The 22996-nt window shown below is 35.7% G+C and overlaps 1 protein-coding gene across 1 annotated transcript in view; it reads right to left on the bottom strand.

Annotated features, from left to right (window-relative positions):
- The window catches only part of AP4E1 (adaptor-related protein complex 4, epsilon 1 subunit), a gene marked incomplete at its 3' end in the record, with an annotated part of 79068 nt that overhangs the window by 39567 nt on the left and 16505 nt on the right, over positions 1 to 22996 (bottom strand). Inside the window, exons 7-14 of the mRNA XM_012649157.1 lie at positions 22382 to 22548; positions 18827 to 18900; positions 14030 to 14152; positions 13815 to 13924; positions 10318 to 10457; positions 9173 to 9285; positions 8943 to 9061; positions 2215 to 2517 (exon numbers count right to left, since the gene is read on the bottom strand). Coding sequence (XP_012504611.1) covers positions 2215 to 2517; positions 8943 to 9061; positions 9173 to 9285; positions 10318 to 10457; positions 13815 to 13924; positions 14030 to 14152; positions 18827 to 18900; positions 22382 to 22548 — 1149 coding nt within the window. The remainder of the gene's footprint in view (positions 1 to 2214; positions 2518 to 8942; positions 9062 to 9172; positions 9286 to 10317; positions 10458 to 13814; positions 13925 to 14029; positions 14153 to 18826; positions 18901 to 22381; positions 22549 to 22996) is intronic.

Below are 22996 nucleotides of genomic sequence, written 5' to 3'. Positions count from 1 at the left end.
CATAAAAAGACTCAAACAGAAATCCTGGAACTGAAGAATTCAATGAATGAAATTAAAAATACAATCTAGAGCTTCAACAATAAACTAGATCAAGCTGAACAAAAGATATCTGAATTTGAAGACAGTTCTTTTGAAATAACCCAGTCAACAAAAAAAAAAAAAAAAGAATACAGAATAAAAAGCAATGAAGAAGGCCTATATGACATATGGGATACCATAAAGCAAACAAATTCAAATTTGGAGAGTTCCAAAAGGAAAAAAATGGGTAAAGGCACAGAAAAACCTATTTAATGAAATACTAGCTGAAAAATTCCCAAGTCTCACGAGAGATATAGACATCCGAATAGAAGAAGTGCAAAGATCACCAATACACTCAATCTGAAAAGGTCTTCTCTGAGGCACAGTATGGTCAAACTGTCAAAAGTCAAAGACAAAAAGAAAAGTCTAAAATCTGCAAGAGAAAAGTGGCAAGTCATATATAAGGGAATCCCCATCAGACTAACAGTGGATTTCTCAGCAGAAACTGTACAGACCAGAAGAGAATGGAATGATACAATCAAATAGGATGATGAGAGAAGGGGAAAAACTACAAGGCAAGAATAAAATATTTGCAAACTATTCATTCAACAGGGGACTAATATCCAGCATATACAAGGAACTCAACAGCAAAAAAATCAAATAATCCCATTAAAAAGTGGGCAAAGGATCTAAATAGACATTTCTCTAAAGTGAAGGCCAAGAAATACATGAAAAAATGCTCAACATCACTAATTATCAAGGAAATGCAAATCAAAAGCACAATGAGATATCATCTCAGTCCAGTTAGAATGGCTATTATCAAAACAACAAAAACAAATGATGGCAAGGATGCAGAAAAAGAGAACTCTTATATATTGTTGGTTGTAAATTAATACAGTCATAATGAAAAACTATATGGAGGTTTCTCAAAAAACTAAAAATAGAAATACCATATGATCCAGCAATCAGTATTTCAAAAGGATACCTGCACCCTCATATTTACTGCAGCACTGTTCACAACAGCCAAGATATGGAATCAATGTAAGTGTCAATCAATGGATGAATGGATAAAGAGAACGTGGCACATATACACAATGGAATACCATTCAGCCATAAAAAAGAATGAAATCCTGTTACTTGTGGCAACATGGATAGAACTGGAGGTCATTATGTTAAGTGAAAGAAGCAAAGCAAAGAAAGACAAATATTGTACGTTCTCACTCATATGTGAGAGCTAAAAAAATTGATCTCATGGAGAAAGAGAATAGAACGGTTACCCAAGGCTGGGGAGGGGAGTGGGGAGGTGGGCAGGGATGACAAGAGGTTGGTTAATGTTTAGAAATATAGTTAGATAGAAGGAATAAGTCCTAGTGTTTGACAGCACAGTAGGGTGACTATAGTTAATAATTTATTGTATATTTCAAAACAGCTAGAAGATTTGAAATGTTCCCAGCACAAAGAAACGATAAATGTTTGAGGTGATGGATAGCCTAAATACCCTGATTTGATTATTACATATTGTACGTATGTCTCAAATATCCCATGTACCCCATAAATATGTATAATTATTATGTATCTATTTTTTAAAGTCAATAAATAAAGAATAAATAAAATAAATTCCTGAATTATTATATATTAAAAGAGATTGTCACAGGATATAAATATCTTCACTGCAGCTCTCCGGAAGAGACATTCTTCTCCTCCTATTTAGAATCGGTACTGATTAGTAGCTCTCAAATTCTCTGACATACCAATGTGAGAAAAACTTCAAGTTTCACCTTAAATGGTACGAAAACCATATTTTGACACATTCCTAATATATCACAAATACAAGAATTACTCTATGGCCTGGGCATGGTGGCTCATGCCTGTAATCCTAGCACTCTGGGAGGCCAAGGCAGGAGGGTCACTTGAGCCCAGGAGTTCGAGATCAGCCTGGGCAAGAGCAAGACCTCATCTCCACTAAAAATAGAAAAAATTGGCCAGGTATCTTGGCACGCGCCTGTAGTCCCAGCTACTCTGGAGGCTGAGGCAAGAGGATCGCTTGAGCCCAGGAGTTTGAGGCTGCTGTGAGGTAGGCTGACACCATGGCACTCTACTCAGGGCAACAGAGTGAGACTCTGTCTCAAAAAAACAGAATTACTCTATGTTTAAAGACAATGCAATTTTTAAAAAGCTGAAACACAGATGTCTTACCACTATGTCTTCACAACTCTTATCAACTGGAAGCAAGTTCTTCATAAGTTCCACATTCTCATGCAAATGTTTTAATTCAAATGCATGCTGTCTCATACAAGTATCCAAAGAAATGGTAAATTCCTGGATTAACCTCTCAACTATATTAGAAGAGCGTGCTTGGGGTGTCAACTTGGTCACAGCAGCAATTAACCAGGTTTTTGTTTCTGAAGAAATGGAGTCATTCATAAGTAACTTGTAGAGCTTGGTTATGACTTCCTCTGGAGTTTCCTTATCTAAGAGGTAGGAATACTCCCCTAACACCTATGAGCAAAACAAAGAGATGTTTATATAAAAATATCAAGTTATACAATAAAATATACTCAGAAATCTAAACAAAGTGCCTACTGCTAGAGTCAATTTAATCTAGATTAAACATGCATGGTGAAGAAATTATTAAAGATACAATGGTATATTTTAGGTTCAAAATTATACCAAGAATTGAAACTCAACACAAAAAGGTTTTCTACGTCTTTGTCATTAACAATACATAAGCAACATACCTTTACGAATTAGCTTTCTTCTGAACTTTGGGAGTTGGTTGTTAGTTAAGCTCTTAGGCCTTTTTTTTTTTTTTTTTTTTTTTAAGAGACAAGGTCTCACTCTGCTGCCCAGGCTGGAGTGCAGTAGTCTAATTATAGCTCATGTAACCTGAAACTCCTGGGCTCAACTGATGCTCCCACCTCAGCCTCCCAGGTAACTAGGACTACCAACACGTGCCATTGTGCCCAGATAATTTTTAAATTTTTTGGAGAAACAGGGTCTCACCATGTTGCCCAGGCCGGTCTCAAACTCCTGGCCTCAAGCAATCCTCTCACCTTGGCCTCCCAAAGTGCTGGGATTATAGGTATGAGCCACCACACCTGGCTCAGTTGTTGGTTTTTACAAGCACTTTCACAGTCTGTCATTATTTTCCAAAAAATATTTAAATGATGATTCTCACAAGCTAAGAGATACCTGAGGTGTTTCATCAAAATACACATTTCAGCCAGGTGTGGTAGCTCACAGCTCAAAGTGCTGTAATCCTAGCACTTTGGGAGGTCAAGGCAGGAGGACTGCTTCAGGCCAGGAGTTTGAGACCAACCTGAGAACATATCGAGATCCTGTCTCTACAAAAATAGAAAAATTAGCCATGTGTGGCTGTGCACACCTGTAGTCCCAGCTACTCAGGAGGCTGAGGCAGGAGGATCGCTTGAGCCCTGGAGTTTGAGGATGCAGTGAGCCATGATGACACCACTGTACTCTAGCCCAGGCAACAGAGTGAGACACTGTCTAAAAAAAAAGAGAGATTTCCAAGGTCTTTCCCCAAATATTCTTTCGGATTTATTATATCTGTGGTCCCCAAGGATATACATTTTGAATAAGCATCATCCAATTCTGATGTAGATGGTCTACAGAACAGACTTTAAGGAAACTGATCTATGTTACATATCTTTTTTCTTACATCTAATTTAGGTGACATAAAAACCTATTGGTCAAAGAATCATTAATAAACTGATAATTCAGGAAATGTGAAATTTTTCCAAAATGGTATTTATGGAATATTTTCATTTCTTTGGTGTAGTATTGGCACTGGCAAGCAAAGAGGGAGGTGAGGTGATAGGAAAGGGAAAATTTATAGCTAATAATAATAAAGAGAGAGGAGCAAAAAGAAATAGAAGCAAATGAATTCAATCCTTAAATAAAAAAATAATTTTTAGAGTAGTTTGATAGATAGAAGGTAGCTCCAGAAGAGTACATAACATAAATTCCAGCTCAAAAATCCATGGTTTGGGAGGCCAAGGCGGGAGGATCGTTTGAGCTCGGGAGTTCGAGACCAGCCTGAGCAAGAGCAAGACCCCGTCTCTACTAAAAATAGAAAGAAATTGGCTGGACAACTAAAAATATATAGAAAAAATTAGCCAGGCATGGTGGCGCATGCCTGTGGTCCCAGCTACTTGGGAAGCTAAGGCAGAAGGATCGCTTGAGTCCAGGAATTTGAGGTTGCTGTGAGCTAGGCTGATGCCACGGCACTCTAGCCCAGGCAACAGAGCGAGACTCTGTCTCAAAAAAAAAAAAAAAATCAGTGGTTAACGGACTTCTTCTGGGAAGATGAAGTAGACATGTTAATCCCTATTCTTCCTACTATGTACCCATAAAAACCCTTGACATTATATAGAAAACACATATAAAAAGACTTTGAAAGGCAGAGAAAAGGTGGCAGATCCCTAAGGACCTAAGGAACAATGGATTATCTGTTGTCTCATATACCTCAGACTAGGTATGGGAGGGCCAGCAACCTGGAAACACCAATGGGCACAGAAAACAAGCCCCAAGAAAAGCCCACCCTCTAGTCAATAAACCAGAAAGACTTTTAGACAATAACCCTTCTACTTCAGCCAAGCCACCACACAGAAAACTTTGCAGCCCCACTCACACAAGCAAAGGCAGAGTAGAGAGCCAAGACTTCCATCCTCACTGGCTATAAGAGGTATCCCAACTTCCCTACCATGGTGATGACTGAGAAGGCCAAATGGGGAGTCAAGACTTTCATCCTCACCAAGCTATAGAGAGGCCTAATCCCCTACAGTGTCAGTGGAGACCACGTAGGAAGCCTGCCCTTCACTTCCACCCAGGAGTATTGAGGTACCCCCTGCCCTTCTCTGCTGGGGTGTATCAGTGGAGGCCTCGTAGGGTCAGGACTTTCACCACTGCTCAGCAATAATGAGGCCACCCCCTCACAGTGTCAGTGGAGTCCATAGAGTCAGAGATCTCAACCTTTCTCTTAACAATTAATAGAACAACTAGATAGAGAATCAGCAAGAAGGAGAACTCAACACTACCAATAGAATTTAACTGACATTTATAGAATATACCATCCAACAATAGCAAAATACATATTCTTTTCAAGCACCCACAGAACATATACCAAGATAGACCATATCTTGAACCATAACATAAACCTCGACAAATTTAAAAGAACTGAAATCATAAATAGTATTTTTTTCTGTCCATAATAAAATCAAACTAGAAATCAGTAATGGAAAGATAACAGGGAGCCGGGGTGGTGGCTCATGCCTGTAAGGGAAACTGAGGCAGGAGGCTTGATTGAGGCCAAGAGTTTGAAACCAGCCTTGGCAACCATTGCAAGACCCCATCTCTATAAAAAATTTTTAAATTTAGCCAGGTATTATGGCATGTGCCTGTAGCCCCAGCTACCCGGGAGGCTAAGGAAGGAGGATCCCTTGAGCCAAGGAGTTTGAGGTTGTAGTGAGCTATGATATTGCACTCTAGCCTGGGTGACAGAGTAAGACTCTGTCTCAAAAAATAATTAAAGAAAGAAAGTAAGATAACAGGAAATTATCCAAATACTTGAAAACTAAGCAACATTCTCCTAAACAATCCATGACTCAAAGATGAAGTCTCATGGAAAATAAAAAAAATACATTGAACTACTGAATGAAAATTCAGTTAAGAAATTTTTCTTTAAGAAAATTGAATTTGTAATTTTAAAACTCCCAAAAAAGAAATCTCCAGGTCCAGATGGTTTCACTGGAAAATTCTAACAAATTTTTAAAGCAGGAATTAACAGCAATTTTATACGACCTCTTCCAGAAAATAAAATAGGAAAGCATTCTCCCAAATCATTTTATGAAGCTAGTATGACCTTGATACCAAAACTATAGTACCAAAAAATGGAAACTACGGACCAATATCTCTCATGAACATAGATACAAAAATTCTTAACAAGGTCTCAAGAAATTTACCCAAAAAACTCATAGAACTATTAAGTTATAATAGTTCAGCAAGACTACAGGATACAAGACCAAAATACAAAAATCTGTTGTATTTGTATATATACAATCAGCCCTCCATATTTACAGGGGATTGGTTTGAGGAACTGTGTGGATGCCTGAGACCACAGACAGTACCAAACCCAATTGCTGTCAATCAGAACATGTTTTCCACCCACAAATTTATGGCCTTTTCCATCTTAACTAAGAACTTATCATGCATTGTGACTGTAACTTTTGCAGTTTAACGTGCACCACCAAAACCAACAGGAATTTCTTTTTCCTTCTTCACAATTTCACAGTTAGAAGATCCCTTCTTACTGTAGATCTTAACAACCTCAGCATACAATTTTTTTCTTTCCATTTAAATTGAGAACTTTCATCTTTTCACTTAAAGGAAGCATTTTCCTCTTGGCATAACTGAATTGTCAGCATCACAACTCTTACACTTTGGGGCCATTATTAAGTAAAATAAAGTGCATATGAACACAAGCGCTGTGATATTGCTACAGTCAATCGGATAATCTAGATGGCTATTAAGTGACTAAAGAGCAGGAAGCATATACAGTGTGGATACCCTGGACAAAGGGATGATTCATGTCCCAGGTAGGATAGAGCAGGATAAAGTAGGATGACTTAAGATTTTACCATGCTACTCAGAACGACACACATTTTAAAACTTATGAATTGCTGATTTCTGGAATTTTCCATTTAATATTTTCAGACTGTAGCTGGCCACAGGTAACTGAAAACTCAGAAAGCGAAACTTCAAATAAGGGGGGACTACTGTATAGGATTTGTATGCTGTAGAAAGGAATAAAAGACAATCTAAATAAATGGAGTGACATGCCGCATTCATGCACAGAAAAAACTAATGGCCACTAAACACAATAACCAATTCAGGAAGGACTGGCAATGCTAAAACCATTAGTGAAAGATAGTTGAGGACAAGATACTCACACAGCCTCACAGAATCACGTCACAGATTAGTTATAAATTCTGAAGGAGAAAGGGTACCTTTACAATGGAGAGATCTGGAGGTCCCCATCTTAACCCAAACATAGAAACTTACAATCACCAATAAGTGCATGAACTGACATCATATGCATCCTGATATGATGCAGTGGGAAGTACACAACATTGCCTACGTAATATTCTTGCTAAAAATGTTTAACCTGAACAGAGATAATCAGACAAATCCAGACTGTAGGACTTTCTATAAGCCAACACTGTTCATCCAAGAAAATCAATGTCATAAAACCAAAAAGAAACCAGGGGTTACTGTAAATTAAAAGAAGCTAAAGAGACATAACTAAATGCAATTTGTGAACCTTGACCAGATCTGGGATTGAAAAGGGAAAAAAAAATCATAAAAGCCATTTTTTGGGACAAATGGATAAATCTGAGTATATTAGGTGATATTAATGAATTAATGTTACATTTCTTAGGTACAGTAATGGTTTATGGTTATTTAGAATAATGTCATTCACAGGAGATTCATGTTGAATTTCTTATGGGTGAAGTAATCATGATTCCAATTCTAAATGGCTTAGCAAAAAAACTGTAGACCTAGATATACATATAGATACAGATATAGTAAAGCAAATTTAGTTAAATATATTAACTGGGAAGCTAAATGAAAAGCACAGGGATATTTGGCCAAGTGCAGAAAGCTCACACTTGTATTCCTAGCACTTTAACAGGCTGAGGCAAGAAGATCCCTTGAGGCCAGGAGCTTGAGACCAGCCTGGGCAACATAGCAAGAAACTGTCTCTACAAAATAAAAAAATTAGCCAGGTGTGGTGCTGTGCACCTGTAGTCCCAGCTACTTCAGAGGCTAAGGCAGGAGGACCGCTTGAGCCCAGGAGTTTGAGGTTGTAGTGAGCTTTGATGGTGTCACTGTATTCTAGCCTGGGCAACAGAGTGGGACCCTGTCTCTAAAAAAAAAAAACTTAAAATAAATAAAAGAAAAAAAAAAAAGTATTGGGATACTTATTATATGAGAAAAAAATTTGTAAACAAAATCTGGGGAAAATTTAAGTTTAACATGCTAACATTTAGCAATAATACAAAATATTAAAATGTGTGTATTCTATGACCCAATAGTTGCACTTCCCTAAATGTCTCCTAAAGAAACACTCACCCATGTATATGAGAAAGAATACACAAAGGTGATGGGCTGTATGCAATGACATGTGATTATACGACATAAAATTGTCATCTTTGCCTTGAAAAGAACTGATCTTCTTTACTGGCTATGTTGAAGCAAGTGGCCATGTTGGGAGGCCTACATGGCAAGAAATTGAAGGCAGTGAAGGGCATCCTACACTTGACAGTATGAAAGTGAAACCCTCAGTGACAAAAATTCAGCCACAAGAAAATGAATTCTAACAACAACCACACATGAACTTAGAAGTGGATCCCTTACCAGTCATGCTTCAGATAAGACAGCAGCTCCAGCCAACACCTTGACGGCAACCCCGTGAGACTCTAAACAGAGAACCCAGCTAAGCCATTCCTGAAATCCTGACCCACAGAAGCTGTGAGATAATAAATTTGTGTTGTTTTAAGCCACTGAGTTTGTGGTAACATTGTTACGCAGCATAAGAAAATTAATATAGCACACACAAATGAATACTCACATATTCAAACATGAACTTACATAAAAAACAAAACAAGCACATTGTAAATGCAAAAAGATAACAAATACCCATATTTAAAAGACTAGACAAGTGACACAGCAAAGTAAAAAAGTGGACAAGTCAATAGTCAAGTGATAGAAGGTAGCCACTGGAAAAGAAAACTGACAGCTGAAGGAGGTAACTGATTAGAACTGATTTCTAAAGAAAACATGTTAAAATTTGGTTTCCATAAAAAACAATGTTATAAATTTATGATTTAATATACTTTGCTTACCCAACTCATAACTTGAAGAAATCTCTGTGGATAGAACACATTTTCTACATCTAATAAAGTGAGATAAGATTGAACTGCATAGAGTCTTAATTGCTGATCTTCTGTTTCATCATCAAAACCTATAAAGAAATTGATATACCATTTTAATTTCCACTAAATTCTCCTAGGACTCTGTAATTAAAACATTTAATTTAAAATCTTCACTTTACAGAATGTAATAGTCTACCAACCTTCCGCGAGCAATCTCAGAAAGTTATTGGGAATATCAGGATGCATCACATCTCCTCCCACTGAAAACACAGCATTCATTGTCTGAATAAACCACGCATTATCAGGAGCATATGTGTCCACAGTGTTAAGAACAAGTACGCTTCCAAATTTCACTTATTAAAATTATCCTTCTATAGCAACCTTTTCAAAAATAACCCCAATTCATCCCAGTGTGGCATTTTTATCTTTAACCCCTGCCATAAATTGTTCCATACCCCTATTTTATATAAAATAGGTGCTTAGTAAAAGCTTATTTAATAAACTTAATAAACTGAATTTATGTCACGTTAGCACCGGGCTTGCATTTAATAGGCATCTGATAAACAAATGTGAAATAACTGATAGAAATGAACCAGCTAACTAGGGACAAACAACGGAAAATTATATACACTTCAAGGGAGCTAAACATCGTAGTGTATCTACTTGAACAAGTTGTTCAAAATCTTTTCTAATCTGTTTCTCATCAGTTCTAAAATTCTGTCATTCTGCTGACCAGAACTATAGCACTGTCTAGGACAAAACTATACTTAAGCAATTTCCAATTTGATTAACATTATTCACTCATTCTTTCTTAGTATTAAACAGACATTTTAAAAAGAACGGAATATCCTTATGACTTGTAAAGTTCCTCTGACTTTTAAAAAACAAATGTAAAGAAATGTGACATATTAATGGAGTTTCCAACTGTTCACTGTGACAACTTCCAGCATAAACAATAGCATAAAGGATAAACGGTAGCATCCTGACCCCCTCTACACAGACATACACTCTATCCACTCCCTCCAAAAAACAAGAACTTTTACTTGCAAAAGAAACCAGGTAAGAAATAAAGTCAACGATGAAGAGAGACTAAAAAAGGAACCAGGCAGAGGTTCTTCTATCTTCTTCAAAATACTGACTACCCGAATGAAAGAAACCAGGAAACAAGCCATCCCCTAATAAGTCTATACAAATTCCAGTTTTTGACAAGAAAGGCTTGAAAATCAGGAATGGAAGTTATTGCTGGTCCCTCAACTCAATTTGCAAGTTATCATATCTACACCAATCATTTTAAAATCACTGTGTAACTAAGTATTTTAAGATTTGCAGTCCAGACAAAGGATATTTCTCAGCCAGCTCAGCTATTTTACCAACCAAATTGACAATGACATATTCTTCTTTGCTCTGATGTAAATATTCAAGCATTTTCTGGACAATAACTGTTATATTCTGTGCATTAGTAATTCTGTAAAGAAGTTCCAGAGTCTATTTAAAGAAAAGAAATTAAAAACAGTATTATAAAACTATGCATAACACCAATAAATATAGTTAACATATAGGTTTATCATATAGTTGATTCTTCTACTTTTATGTACCTCTACTGGATAGTCAGTTAATAGGTGAATAGAAATGCAAATTTTAGCTAAAATAAAGCTTAAGAAAGGTAAAATTATTGTCAAAAAATGAATTATGATCAATTCCAAAGTCTAAAAGGTTTCTATAGAGATAGATAATTACAATCTGACATTTCTATATGACAGAGCATATAAGGACTAAAAAGTTAAAAGCTTTACAATGTATTTTCTAAAAACATAACAGCTCTTAAGTGTACACTACTTATGCCTATGGGTATATGTGTGTACATACGTGTGTATGGGTCTGTGTATAAATCCAATCTTGCAAACTATGTTTCCCACACTACCCAAACAACAGAAAACAGCACTTGATTGGGTTTGTCAATTGAGGGCAAACGGTTTCTAATGGATGGACAAAGGTCGATGGCTCAAGCACTTCAAAGCTTAGCAAAACCTACACTCCAAATCTCAGGTATCAAGGAAGAATTGTTTTATAGCTATTTTCTAAGTGATGATGAATACACCTCTTGCTGCCTCAAGGAAAACCAGTACCAGAGTAAGCTCCCATTTGGCTTGCTTTCCAAGGCCCCAGATTAAGGTTCTAAAACATATAACTCTTAGAAATCAATATGAGTTGAAAGGCAATATGGAGAAAGCAACATTTACTGGTGTTTTAGGATCAGCAATATTAGCTGTAAGAGAATTTTCACATGTCCTATTTGTCAAACTTGTTCAAAATATCTTTAGGGTTTTTTCTAATTTCTCAATCATTACAGTCAGGACTTCAAGTACAAAGATAACATATTTTAAAAGATTTTTAAAAAAAAAAACTGTTTTAGTTAATGCTTGACTCCATTTAAATCCATTTAATATAAATACGAAGTTCTCCCCCCATCAATAGCTTTCAATTTATGCAGCTGCTTCAGACATACTCCCTGTGGACTTCAAACTATATGTTATATATTGTTAGATAATATACACCAAGTTTATTTCCTACTGTATGGACTACCCTGAAATTTGGCATTTCTAGGACTGAATAGGGGTTAAGGGTAAGGTGTTAGGAATTGTATTGCTAGAGTTCTTTAGTGTTCAGCTTTAGTAGATCCTTCTTGTCTTCTCTCTCCCTGCATGACAGCGTGGTAATAAAACCAGGTAAAAGGGAATCCCACTCCAAGCAATAGGTCACCCTACACCCAAGGACCAAAGTCCTTGCCGTATCATTACCGATAGAGGTTAGAAGTGACAATAGCATTGAGGAGACAGTACTTCAGTGCCTTCTTTGGGCATCACTGATACTCAATACCTTCCCCAAAGAATTCAAACTACTTTTTTCACTGCAGGTAATAGATCAAACTTGATAATTTTAAAAGTTCCCTATTTTCCCTTTGACCATCATTTTTAAGTGAGAACCCAATAATTAAATACAGAAGTCCCCCGCCATCCACAGCTTTACTTTCTGCAGTTTCCATTATCATAGTCCACCACAGTTCAAAAATATTAAATGAAAAATCCCAAAATTAACAATTCAAGAGTTTTAAATTATGCATCGTTCTGAGTAGCATAGTGGAATCTCACACCCCAATCTCACATCCCAAGTGAGAAGTGAATCATCCCTTTGTCTAGGGTATCCATACTGTATATGATACTCGCTCATTAGTCACTTAGTAGCTATCTCAGTTATCATATGAAAACATAGTACATTTAAGGTTCAGTGAAACCTTACATACACAGGTATATATAAACATACTGGTTCAGTACTATCCGCAGTTTCAGGTATCCACTGGGGGTCTTGGAGTGTATCCTGTGGATAAGGAAGGACTACATATAGCAAAAAGAAAACTGTTTCCAAGTCAACCTTGTTCCATTTAGTAGTCAACTACACAAAGGAAATGTATGCTCTGTATGTGTTAAAGTGAAAAGGGAATTAGGAACATCAGGACACATATACAGCCATATAGTTATTTGTTACTGTGCCTTAGATCCTTCTCATTTTTCTACAACGCCTATACACAGAAATTAGTACATCTGGAAGCCCCCCACATTCATTCAAGACAGGTGAAAATTGTCAGATGATTAAAAATATGAATTAAAAAATATATATATTAAGGCTAATTTCTCAAAAATATTTGTTTCAAAAATGCCTTTTAAAATCAAAATTCATAATCTTCAAAAATTACAATTATTATTCCCTCAATAAACTCTATTTTTAACTTATTACTTTTAAAATATTTCCATGTTTAATAGATTCTTTATCTTTATTATTTTTATAATCAGAAATAAAACTTTTCACTCTGAACTAAGTTCCATATACCATTTTCAACAAACATATAGAGTATTTGTTATATAAGAGTTAACAGAAATATTTACATAGACACCCAATTATATACTGAAGCAACTTTACAAAAGGAAAAAGTTGAAAAACAAATTAAATACATTATTATACCTTTCCTTCCAAGTTCAAACCATTTTGTGGATATCTTCACTAATTTTTTCAACATTCCTATCTATTTAACAAGGAATTTGTTATCTCATTTTATAGATGTAAAAGAGAATAATGGAAAAATATTAATTATCATAAATTACATCCTAAGTTTTAAATATAACAGCAGCAGTACACCTCAAATTGTACTAACAAGATGACCTAGGACAAAAATTCAGATTTCCTATTAGTACAATATTTAGACCAAAAAGATATTAATGAACTCACATAGATAACCACATCCAATCCTTACAACTCATCATTTTAAAACATTCCTGTAGACACTGACACAATACTTTTTGGAAAAGTTACTCAGGGCTGGGCACGGTAGGCTCACACCTGTAATACTAGCACTCTGGGAGGCCAAGGTGGGAGGATTGCTTGAGTTCAGGAGTTCAAGACCAGCCTGGGCATGAGCAAGACCCTGTCTCTACTAAAAATAGAAAAAAAAAAATTAGCCGGGCATGGTGGTACGTGCCTGTAGTCCCAGCTACTTGGGAGGCTGAGACAGGACGATCACATGAGCCCAGGAGTTTGAGGTTGCTGTGAGCTAAGCTGACACCACAGCACTCTAGCTTAGGCAACAGAGTGAGACTCTGTCTCCAAAAAAAACAAAAGTTACTTAAACTTTAGTAAAAAGAATTAAATGCATTCAAAAGTTAAAATACGTGCATGCACCCCCACACACATACACGCACTCTGCCTACCACTTAAACCTCTCTCCAGAATACCAAAAAAAAGTTTAAAATTTTTTATATTTCATGTACATTATTCAAAATACCAGTTTACCTCTCTTTTAATAATAGGATCAGGATGATCTAAACATTCAATTATTGTCATCTGATGTTGAAGAGCCAGAGTAGGATCCTGTTGAATAACATAGGTAAGAGCCTTCAGTCCTAGAAAAAAAGATTACATTATTACGCAAAGTGAATTGAAACAACTACCCAGCAAATTTCAAAAGCTCTCTCTGTAATTTCTGTCAAAAGAACTAATCATCTTACCTAAATATTTGAGATTTATTTTAGGTGATAGAACAAATTTTCCAATGCACTTGGCAGCCTTCTCAAGTAATTCAGATTTAGGATAAATAGAATAGATTGTATGCACACATTCAAACAAAATAGCTAGAGAAAGAAAAATAAAAATGGCAGGTATTATGGTAAAGCATAATAAAATAACACATTTGTGTAGAATTTGTAATAAGATAAACTAATTGGAAAGTCAGTTTTAGTCAAAAATCTTACTGATGGAAATTTTTCAAAGAACAAACTTTACTGTTTTCAGGCTTACACAGTTAGTTACTAGGATTAGATTACCATACATAGTACAATTTAAAAATAATTATATTTACTAATGGATAATTATCATACATTCATTCATAAAACAAGTATTTACTGAATACCTCCTATGTGCCAGGCATGGTTTAGTACTATGGATACGGTAGTAAACAAAACAGACAAAAAGCCCTGCTCTCAAGGAGCTCACATTCTAATGAACACAGAACTAATATATTGTTCCTATATAAATAGACATTTCCAACACTCCTTGAATGCTTTAAAATGGTTTATTCTCAAGTAGTTTCTATCACTTATACACAGAAATTGTATATGTAGTTTATTTCAACACAATCATTTTAAGATGATCTAGCATTTATTTCAAAGATAGGGTCACTACTCAAAAATCTTTAAGCTATTTCTTTAAAATTAACCTCAAAGCACATAGAACAATCTACTGAACATCTTGATAGGGTTCAAATTTGACTTTCTGATACAGTCAAAAGTCTGATAACTATGATAGATGATCAAAGTGGACACTAAATTTTTTCTCAAAATCTTTTAAAAAGCATGAGTCAGTGAGTTGGAGCTTTGCCATATTAAAGAAGAATCACTGAGACACAGTTAAGTCCTAAATGTCCTATGGTATCACAGTACCAGAAGTGAGACACAGTGAAGGTACAAAGTCAGCATTTAAAATGTACTACAGGCCGGGCGCGGTGGCTCACGCCTGTAATCCTAGCTCTCTGGGAGGCCGAGGCAGGCGGATTGTTTGAGCTCAGGAGTTCGAAACCAGCCTGAGCAAGAGCGAGACCCCGTCTCTACTAAAATTAGAGAGAAATTAATTGGACAACTAAAAATACATAGAAAAAATTAGCCGGGCATGGTGGCGCATGCCTATAGTCCCAGCTACTCGGGAGGCTGAGGCAGGAGGATCGCTTGAGCCCAGGAGTTTGAGGTTGCTATGAGCTAGGATGACACCACGGCACTCTAGCCCGGGCAACACAGTGAGACTCTGTCTCAAAAAAAAAAAAAAAAAAAATGTACTACAGGTTGAAGTGTATCAAGTGTCCTTTACAGAATCACTCCTTCTCTATTTCCAAAAGCTTAAAACATAACAACCAGACACATTCTTTATGTACACGATACATCTTGAATATTCAACTAGCTATGTTTTAGACTATGCTGCTTATCAATTAATGCACAGAAAAATTTTTATAAATGTATTCCAAGAGGGAGAGGAAAGAGCAGGAGAAGAAATCAGAAATATTGATTTTGAAGAAGGGAATTGACCTGAATTAAAGGAAAAACTACAGAATTAGTTAGTTGAACCTAAAGATACTTTGTATATTCAGATGTTGGGCTACAAAATGTCTTTACCTTGTGTCAGGAAAAAAAGTTGGCTTTATGATTCCTGAAATGAACAAACTAAACAAAGAGCGCCTTGGTCAACTGACAAATCAACTAAGGCAGGAATGGACAAACTACTGCCAAATCTAGCTTTTAGTCTATTTTTGTAACCCTGTAAACTAAGAATGGTTTTCACATTTTTAAAAGGATGTAAAAAACAAAACCAACAAAAAACAGAGAAGACCTCTACCACTTTTGAACTCCTGTAACACTTATTCCCTGAACCACCCCTTTGCATTCTGACTTATACTTCTGTTATGTTTCTATGAACAGTTATCTTTTCCATTGTATTCTAAATTCCTTACACCTTATACTTCTTTATATCCTCTACATCATTTTATACAATGTCTGGCACATAGCAAATACTCAGTAAATGTTAATGTAATTTATTACTTCATTTGACCCTGAGGTAAGTTATAATAATAGAACTTTCATAAACATATGATTTAGAAAGTATTAAGACTGAAACCCACTTAGATAACTGATAAAGTAAAATAACTTTCTCTTCCTTTAGTTCAAATAAAACATATTGCTCACTGGTTAACATAGTGCCAGCTACTGGAATATGCTGGTCAATAAGAGAGACACAGTCCCTGCCCTTATGAAGCTTGTAATTAAGATTCACATACTTAAGCAATAAAATATTTATATTAGGATTACTAGAGAATACTCTTGCCACTGGTATAATCAACATAAGCTATAAACTGTACCAATACAAATATGGGGGGAAGGCATAACTATGAAAAGCTAAATAATGCAAACAAAACAACAGAAACAATAAGGTTTCTGTGGCAAGGTGAAACACTGGACCAACGGCCTGCAAAGAAACAAATTGCTGGTGTGGGTTCAAGCAATTTTAATAAAAGAAGAGTCCTAGTAGAGAACATTAAAAAATATTTCCTCAGCTATACAGTATTTTCCAAATCAAAAGGAACAGATAACAGTTGTTATCTCTAGGAAGGGGAATTGGGTGGTGGGTGATAAGGGTGGAAGGGAGACTTACTGTTCATTGTATACCCTTTGTACCTTTTGAATTTTGAACCATGTGCATATATTACCTATTCAAAAAAATAAAAAAATTAAAGCTGAAATGTCAATTATTTAAAAAAAAAAAAAACTTTCTGTAAGGAAAAAAAGCAGATTCTTAACTGATTTTTAAACAGAATTTCTTGAGAGCCTTTCAAACCCTTATCCTGGACACTGATTCTATCGCAAACAAAACATTCTAACTTGCTAAATTAACTATCTGGAAAAGTTCTGACATTTCTGACAGCTCCTAGCCAAATCACCTGTCTCAATAATAGTCACCCTCATCTATGGACCCTTATTCTCACTGAATAGCAGGAATCTCGATAATATCAACTGTTTTTTACATGGTACACTCATAAGGACAGGGCCTGTGTCTACCTTATTCTTCCTTTTACCTTCCACATTTAGCATGGAGGAATACATTACGTCAATCAACTCTTTCCTCAATCTGTACCTAGTTTAAAACAAAATCAAGTTTTTGTTTCATAGGCATTCAATAAATACTGGTTGAACAAATAAATAAAGCACCTTTTATTGCCTTAGCTATCATTTACACAAGCAAAATATTAGTCTATACTTTAATGTTTACCATCCCAAATCACTACCATGTACATTATTTTTCCTGTACTGGTCTCATGCATGTAATCCTTTCTCCTTATTCCTACTGTATCTTTGTCAGTCACATTTTATTTCAGTTAACCTAGTTCAATTTCTGCCCTCTGGTCTACCCTACACTTCTGCAACCAGTGTTCTCAAAAATTCACAGTTTAACATTGTCTGAAAGAACAAGTAATGCTCTTTATCCCCTACTTCATGGTATTTTACCAGATTAAGAAATGACTTCTCATTTGAGTTCTATGTCTCGATGCCTTTTCTACTGCTCTTCTCAAAAGCATGCAAAATTCAAATTGTTTTACTTCCGTCTTTTAAATAGTTCCAAAAAAATCTCAATTTTTTCACTGAGCTTTCTCAGACAGATCAAATAGAATAGTTCCTCCCTCTGGCTGTGAAAATTGGAAGTTTTTTTGGTTACTTTCTCAGTTCTCTACCCTCTTCCCCCAACTTACTCTTGTCTCCCACCACTAATTTTTAAAAATTGTATAGAATGGTTTATTGTCTCCTCACAAAATAGTACATTCTTTTTTTTTGTTTTTTGAGACAGAGTCTCACTGTGTTGCCCGGGCTAGAGTGCCGTGGCATCATCCTAGCTCACAGAAACCTCAAACTCCTGGGCTCAAGCGATCCTCCTGCCTCAGCCTCCCGAGTAGCTGGGACTACAGGCATGCGCCACCATGCCCGGCTAATTTTAGTTGTTCAATTAATTTCTTTCTATTTTTAGTAGAGACGGGGTCTCGCTCTTGCTCAGGCTGGTTTCGAACTCCTGAGCTCAAACAATCCGCCCGCCTCGGCCTCCCAGAGAGCTAGGATTACAGGCGTAAGCCACCGCACCTGGCCCACAAAATAGTACATTCTTATTCTACATATTTCTATCTATATCCTATTCATCCTTCAGATGTCTTCCTGAATAGCACTTTCTCAGGAAAAACTTCCTTGTTCTACCCCTCACCTATGACTAGCTGCTGTATTCTCCACCACACCCGGTAATTTTCTTTTGTAACATTAATTTAACGCCTGTCCCTTTCCATTCATCTGGTCTGTAAGCCCCATGATAATATTGTTTTATTCACTGCTGTACTCTAAGCACCTTGCACAGGGCCTGACAAAAAACAGAAATTTGATAAATATTTGACAACTAGTTGACTGATCTAAGAATTATCCTCAAATACTGTAAACTTTCACCAAATATGGAACAAATCTACTATCTTCACAATTAGATACTTGATAAATGTTTTCAATAAAAAGACAATTATAATAAATTTAGGTCAACATTTAGAACATGCCATAATTTCACATTATTGCTATTAGTTATTAAACACTTACATTGAAAAAAATAATAACCCAAAGAACCACCTTAAAATTAGTGTATAAAACTCTATTGAAATTTACAGTATTCTAACTCAGATTTAGCTGCAATACTAAAAAACACCATTAGTCAGTAGGGTAGTGTTTACACATATTACCTACCATATGTGACATTGTGATTTAACTCAGCTCTTCGTAAGGATTCATCAAGAACATCATACATTAATTCACTTGTCCTGTTTAAAAGATATTTTATTTGCAGTGGAATTACAGCATTCTACCCCAATAAAAACATAGTTTTTCAAACTTCTCTCTCTTTAAAAGTGAGGATCTACAGAAGTGAAAGAAATTAATTTTATGAAGTTTGCAAATTTCACTTCTTAAAGATTTCATTTGCTCTTTTTCATGATCTGAATTTCCTGCTTTATCAAAGTTAATTATTAATAGTTAGCCAATGAGATATACAAAAGTCAATCAATTCTTTCCTCACTTGTGCCTAGTTTACAAAACAAGTCTGTGTTTGGTTGAACTTACTATCTTTTATAATTTTCTTTGCAACAAAATATTTCTGTTTTAAGTTACTAACTACAGTAATACCTCACATATCAAGATTATTCCAGACAGTATATTATCTGTATTTTAACCAGATAGTTTTTTTAAAGTACTCAAATACTAGTCGTTCCCTGAGAAAGTTCTTCAGTAAGAAAATTTTAACTTACGTTTATGTTAAATATAAAGAAATATATTTTGTACCATTCAGATGTCAACTGCGCTGAGAGAGATACTGTCAAAAAATAAAAGCGCAATGCTTATGGAGCCCTAGCACTCTGCCTCCAAGCCTACAAGAGAAAAATCCTCTCTAAGAGGCCAATATGAAAAACTGTGACTTCTCAGCTGGTATGCTGTATGTTTTACAAATTCAAAATACACTAATGGAAAAAAAAAAAATACCAGCAAAATTGGATACATGCAGGGTCTCGCAGAGAAACTGTGATATAGAACAAACAAAAATATCAGCATAATTTGGGGCTATATCAATTAGTTATCAAGTATGTTACATCCCTTTCAGGAAAGTTCTCCTTTTTTCCAATTATACAGCTAGAAAATTCAATTTTAAATGCATGTATTTTCATTCTATCTTCACTGAAGTATAAATATCCAATAATAAGAATCCAGAACCATATTCTAAAATCCATCATTTTATTATGTAAGCATTTCTTCCACAGAAGATAACCATATAGCGTACATTACAACCCTTCCTCTGAAAAAATTGGGTAATATGACACCTAGATTATAGTCTAGTTCCTCAATTTTAAAAGCCAATGTCTGGCATGAGAGTCATAATTAAACACACGAAATGTAGAAACATTTGTGGACACAATTAGCTAAATGTTAACCTAAAAAGCACAAAGCTATAAAACGCAAGAAAATATTCAAACAATAGATATGTAAGACCATAAATGCAACAGACTTTTCCAGTAAATTGGTTCTTTCAGTTAAAAACTTTTAGAGTCCTGTTATAAAATAACATTTTTACTTTGCAATATTGAGCTAATCATGCCCTACAAAATATAAGATTTGTGTTAACATATAATCTCATTAGAGTGGGGACAACAAAGTAGAAAACATTCTAATGTTCCACATCTCTATAAGAGAGTTCCACTCTTTATTTCTTCATTTAATTGAGCCTAATTACTATTCAACTGAGCTCTTTGCAAGTAAGGACTAACTTACTCATCTTTGTATGTATTCTCCAAATTCATCCATGAAGGAAAGAAGGAAGAAAGATAATGAGTTAGTGAATTTACTAAATAAATTCACTAAATGCCTCCAAAGTTACTTCCTGACATCATCTGATGGCATTAAGTCTTTTTAGACCAATAAGATCTGATGCATTAATATGAAATTACTGATTTTAAAACAGAATCCCAGTGAACTCCAACTAGAGCTCCATGTTAGGATAGGCTGGAATTAGGTAAAATAAAATATAATTAGGACAAGCATTTCTAATGTATGTGCCTGCTCCATAACCTTTAGGTTTTCAATTCAGGTTTCAATCAGAAGTAGAAATTCATAAACACAGAAATAAGTAACAGAGTAATACCAAGAGTGATATAGCCCAATTAGTGCTGATTAGGAGCTCACAGACAAATGAATTTTGACATGAAGTTGAGGCATTTCTAGGAGCAACAACCCAGAGGATGGTCCCTTTGTAAAGCTAGGCTAAAGAATTAGAATAAAAAGGTACCCAATGGCATAAAAAGCAACGATATCCATCAAATCAGAATATTGATTAGCAAATATTTTCTCAAAACAGAAACATATCAGGGACTCAAGCCAAGGTCCTTACTCTCAAGGGAACCAAGATCTAATTGGATATGCTCTTCAACAGTTCAGAAAAAAAATTTTAATAAAAATAATATGTATGTGCACATGCAAATGCACATGTGTACAGAGAGAGAAAGAGGGAGAGAGAAAGGAGGGAAGGAAAGAGGGGGGAGAGAGAGGGGGAGAGGGAGAGAAAGAAGGGGAGAAAGAGGGAAGGAAGGGGAGAGAGAATGAGAAAGAAAATGCAAATAAACTGATGAATCTAGGTGCAGAGTATAAGGGAGCTCCTCGTATTATTCTTACAACTTTGACAGTTTGTAAGTTTGAAAAGGTATGGCAAAATAAAAAGTCAAAAGAATATATATGTATATAGTTGGAAAGATACCCATAAAAAAGTTTAAGTTATTGGCTAAAAGAATAATCTAGATAAATGAATTAAGAAGCTCAAGCACTCACATCCAACTATATAACAAGGGTTAGCAAACTACAGCCTGCAGGCCTAATCTGGCCAGATTTCTGTTTGTATAGCGGCAAGCTAAGTTTTTACATTTTCAAATGGCTAAAAAAAATTTTAAAAATAATATTTCATGGAGATTATATGAAATTCAAGTTTTAATGTCCATAAAAAGTTTTTTTGGAACACAGCCATGCTCATTCATATATGCACTATCTGTGGCTACTTTCGTGCTATAACAGCAGAGTTGAATAGATACAACAGACAACATATGGCCCACAAAAATAATTGTTATTTTAGGCTTTGTGGTCCTTGAGAGAAAAATTTCCCAAGCCCTGAACAATTAAGAAAGCTTCAGGCCGGGTGCGGCGGCTCACATCTGTAATCTTAACACTCTGGGAGGCTGAGGCAGGAGGATCATTCAAGGTCAGGAGTTCAAAACCAGCCTGAGCAAGAGCGAGACCCCGTCTCTACTAAAAATGGAAAGACATTATCTGGACAACTAAAAATATATGGAGAAAAAATTAGCCAGCCATGGTGGCACATGCCTGTAGTCCCAGCTACTCGGGAGGCTGAGGCAGAAGGATTGCTTGAGCCCAGGAGCTTGAGGATGCTGTGAGCTAGGCTGATGCCACGGGCACTCTAGCCCGGGCAACAGAGCTAGACTCTGTCTCAAAAAAAAAAAAGAAAGCTTCACAAAGCAAATGGTGCTTCAGAGATACCTTTCACAACAGGTAGGATTTAGATAAGCAGACAGGCAGGATTATCCCAGCAATTCTGAAAGAGTTTATGTACTTCTTACAGTGATTTATTTATCGCTATTAAGCCAATTAAGCATTCGAGAATCTGGCTCATCAGGAAACTTCTAGGTGACTAAAGCCTAAGCCTATCATATGGTCTGAGGTCATTAAGTAAACTTACTTAGAATAGTTTACCTTTGATCATCTTTTCCTAGAAGTCTTAGTATTCTCAAGAGCTGAATTTGTAACCACGGTGCTGGCACACTGTGGTAATTGAAATCTACTGGGAGCTTTCCTCCAACCACCTGCTTCAAAATAGTTATAAAACTGCCAGTCAAGTCTTTATATCCAGATGAATTCTCCTATATCCCAAAAGAAAAAAAAAAAAACAACTTTCTGTTAATAGTAATGTCTTATCAAATGTAAAATAGACCTGGTTGAAATGCCTAACTTAATACATGCTTACTTAAAAGTTTATGTTCACATTTAATGAAACAGTACTCTAATATGTATCATTTCTTCCATGACGAAACTCCTCTGGCTACCCTATTCAAAGTTGAATCATCCCCAGAGAGGCTTCCACTACTCCCTACTTTTCCCCCGCACACTCACATTTCAAAAGTTCTTATAATTACATCTTAGAATCCTTAATTGCCAATATCAGCAATTAAAGCAAAAAGTGAAAAAACTGGCATACTGAAAAGGGGGCAGTAATACCTCTACTTTGTATGAAAATTAAGGCCTCTTTGCAATCTCTGAACTCCATTTCCAAAAGACTTTTCATGTAAATGAGTTAAATATTTTCTGGGT

This window comes from Propithecus coquereli, unplaced genomic scaffold (assembly GCF_000956105.1).
Source record: "Propithecus coquereli isolate 6110/MARCELLA unplaced genomic scaffold, Pcoq_1.0 Scaffold3, whole genome shotgun sequence".
NCBI classification, from domain to species: domain Eukaryota; kingdom Metazoa; phylum Chordata; class Mammalia; order Primates; family Indriidae; genus Propithecus; species Propithecus coquereli.
Note: the sequence above shows the minus strand (reverse complement) of the source record. Positions and strands in the feature narration are given on the sequence as shown.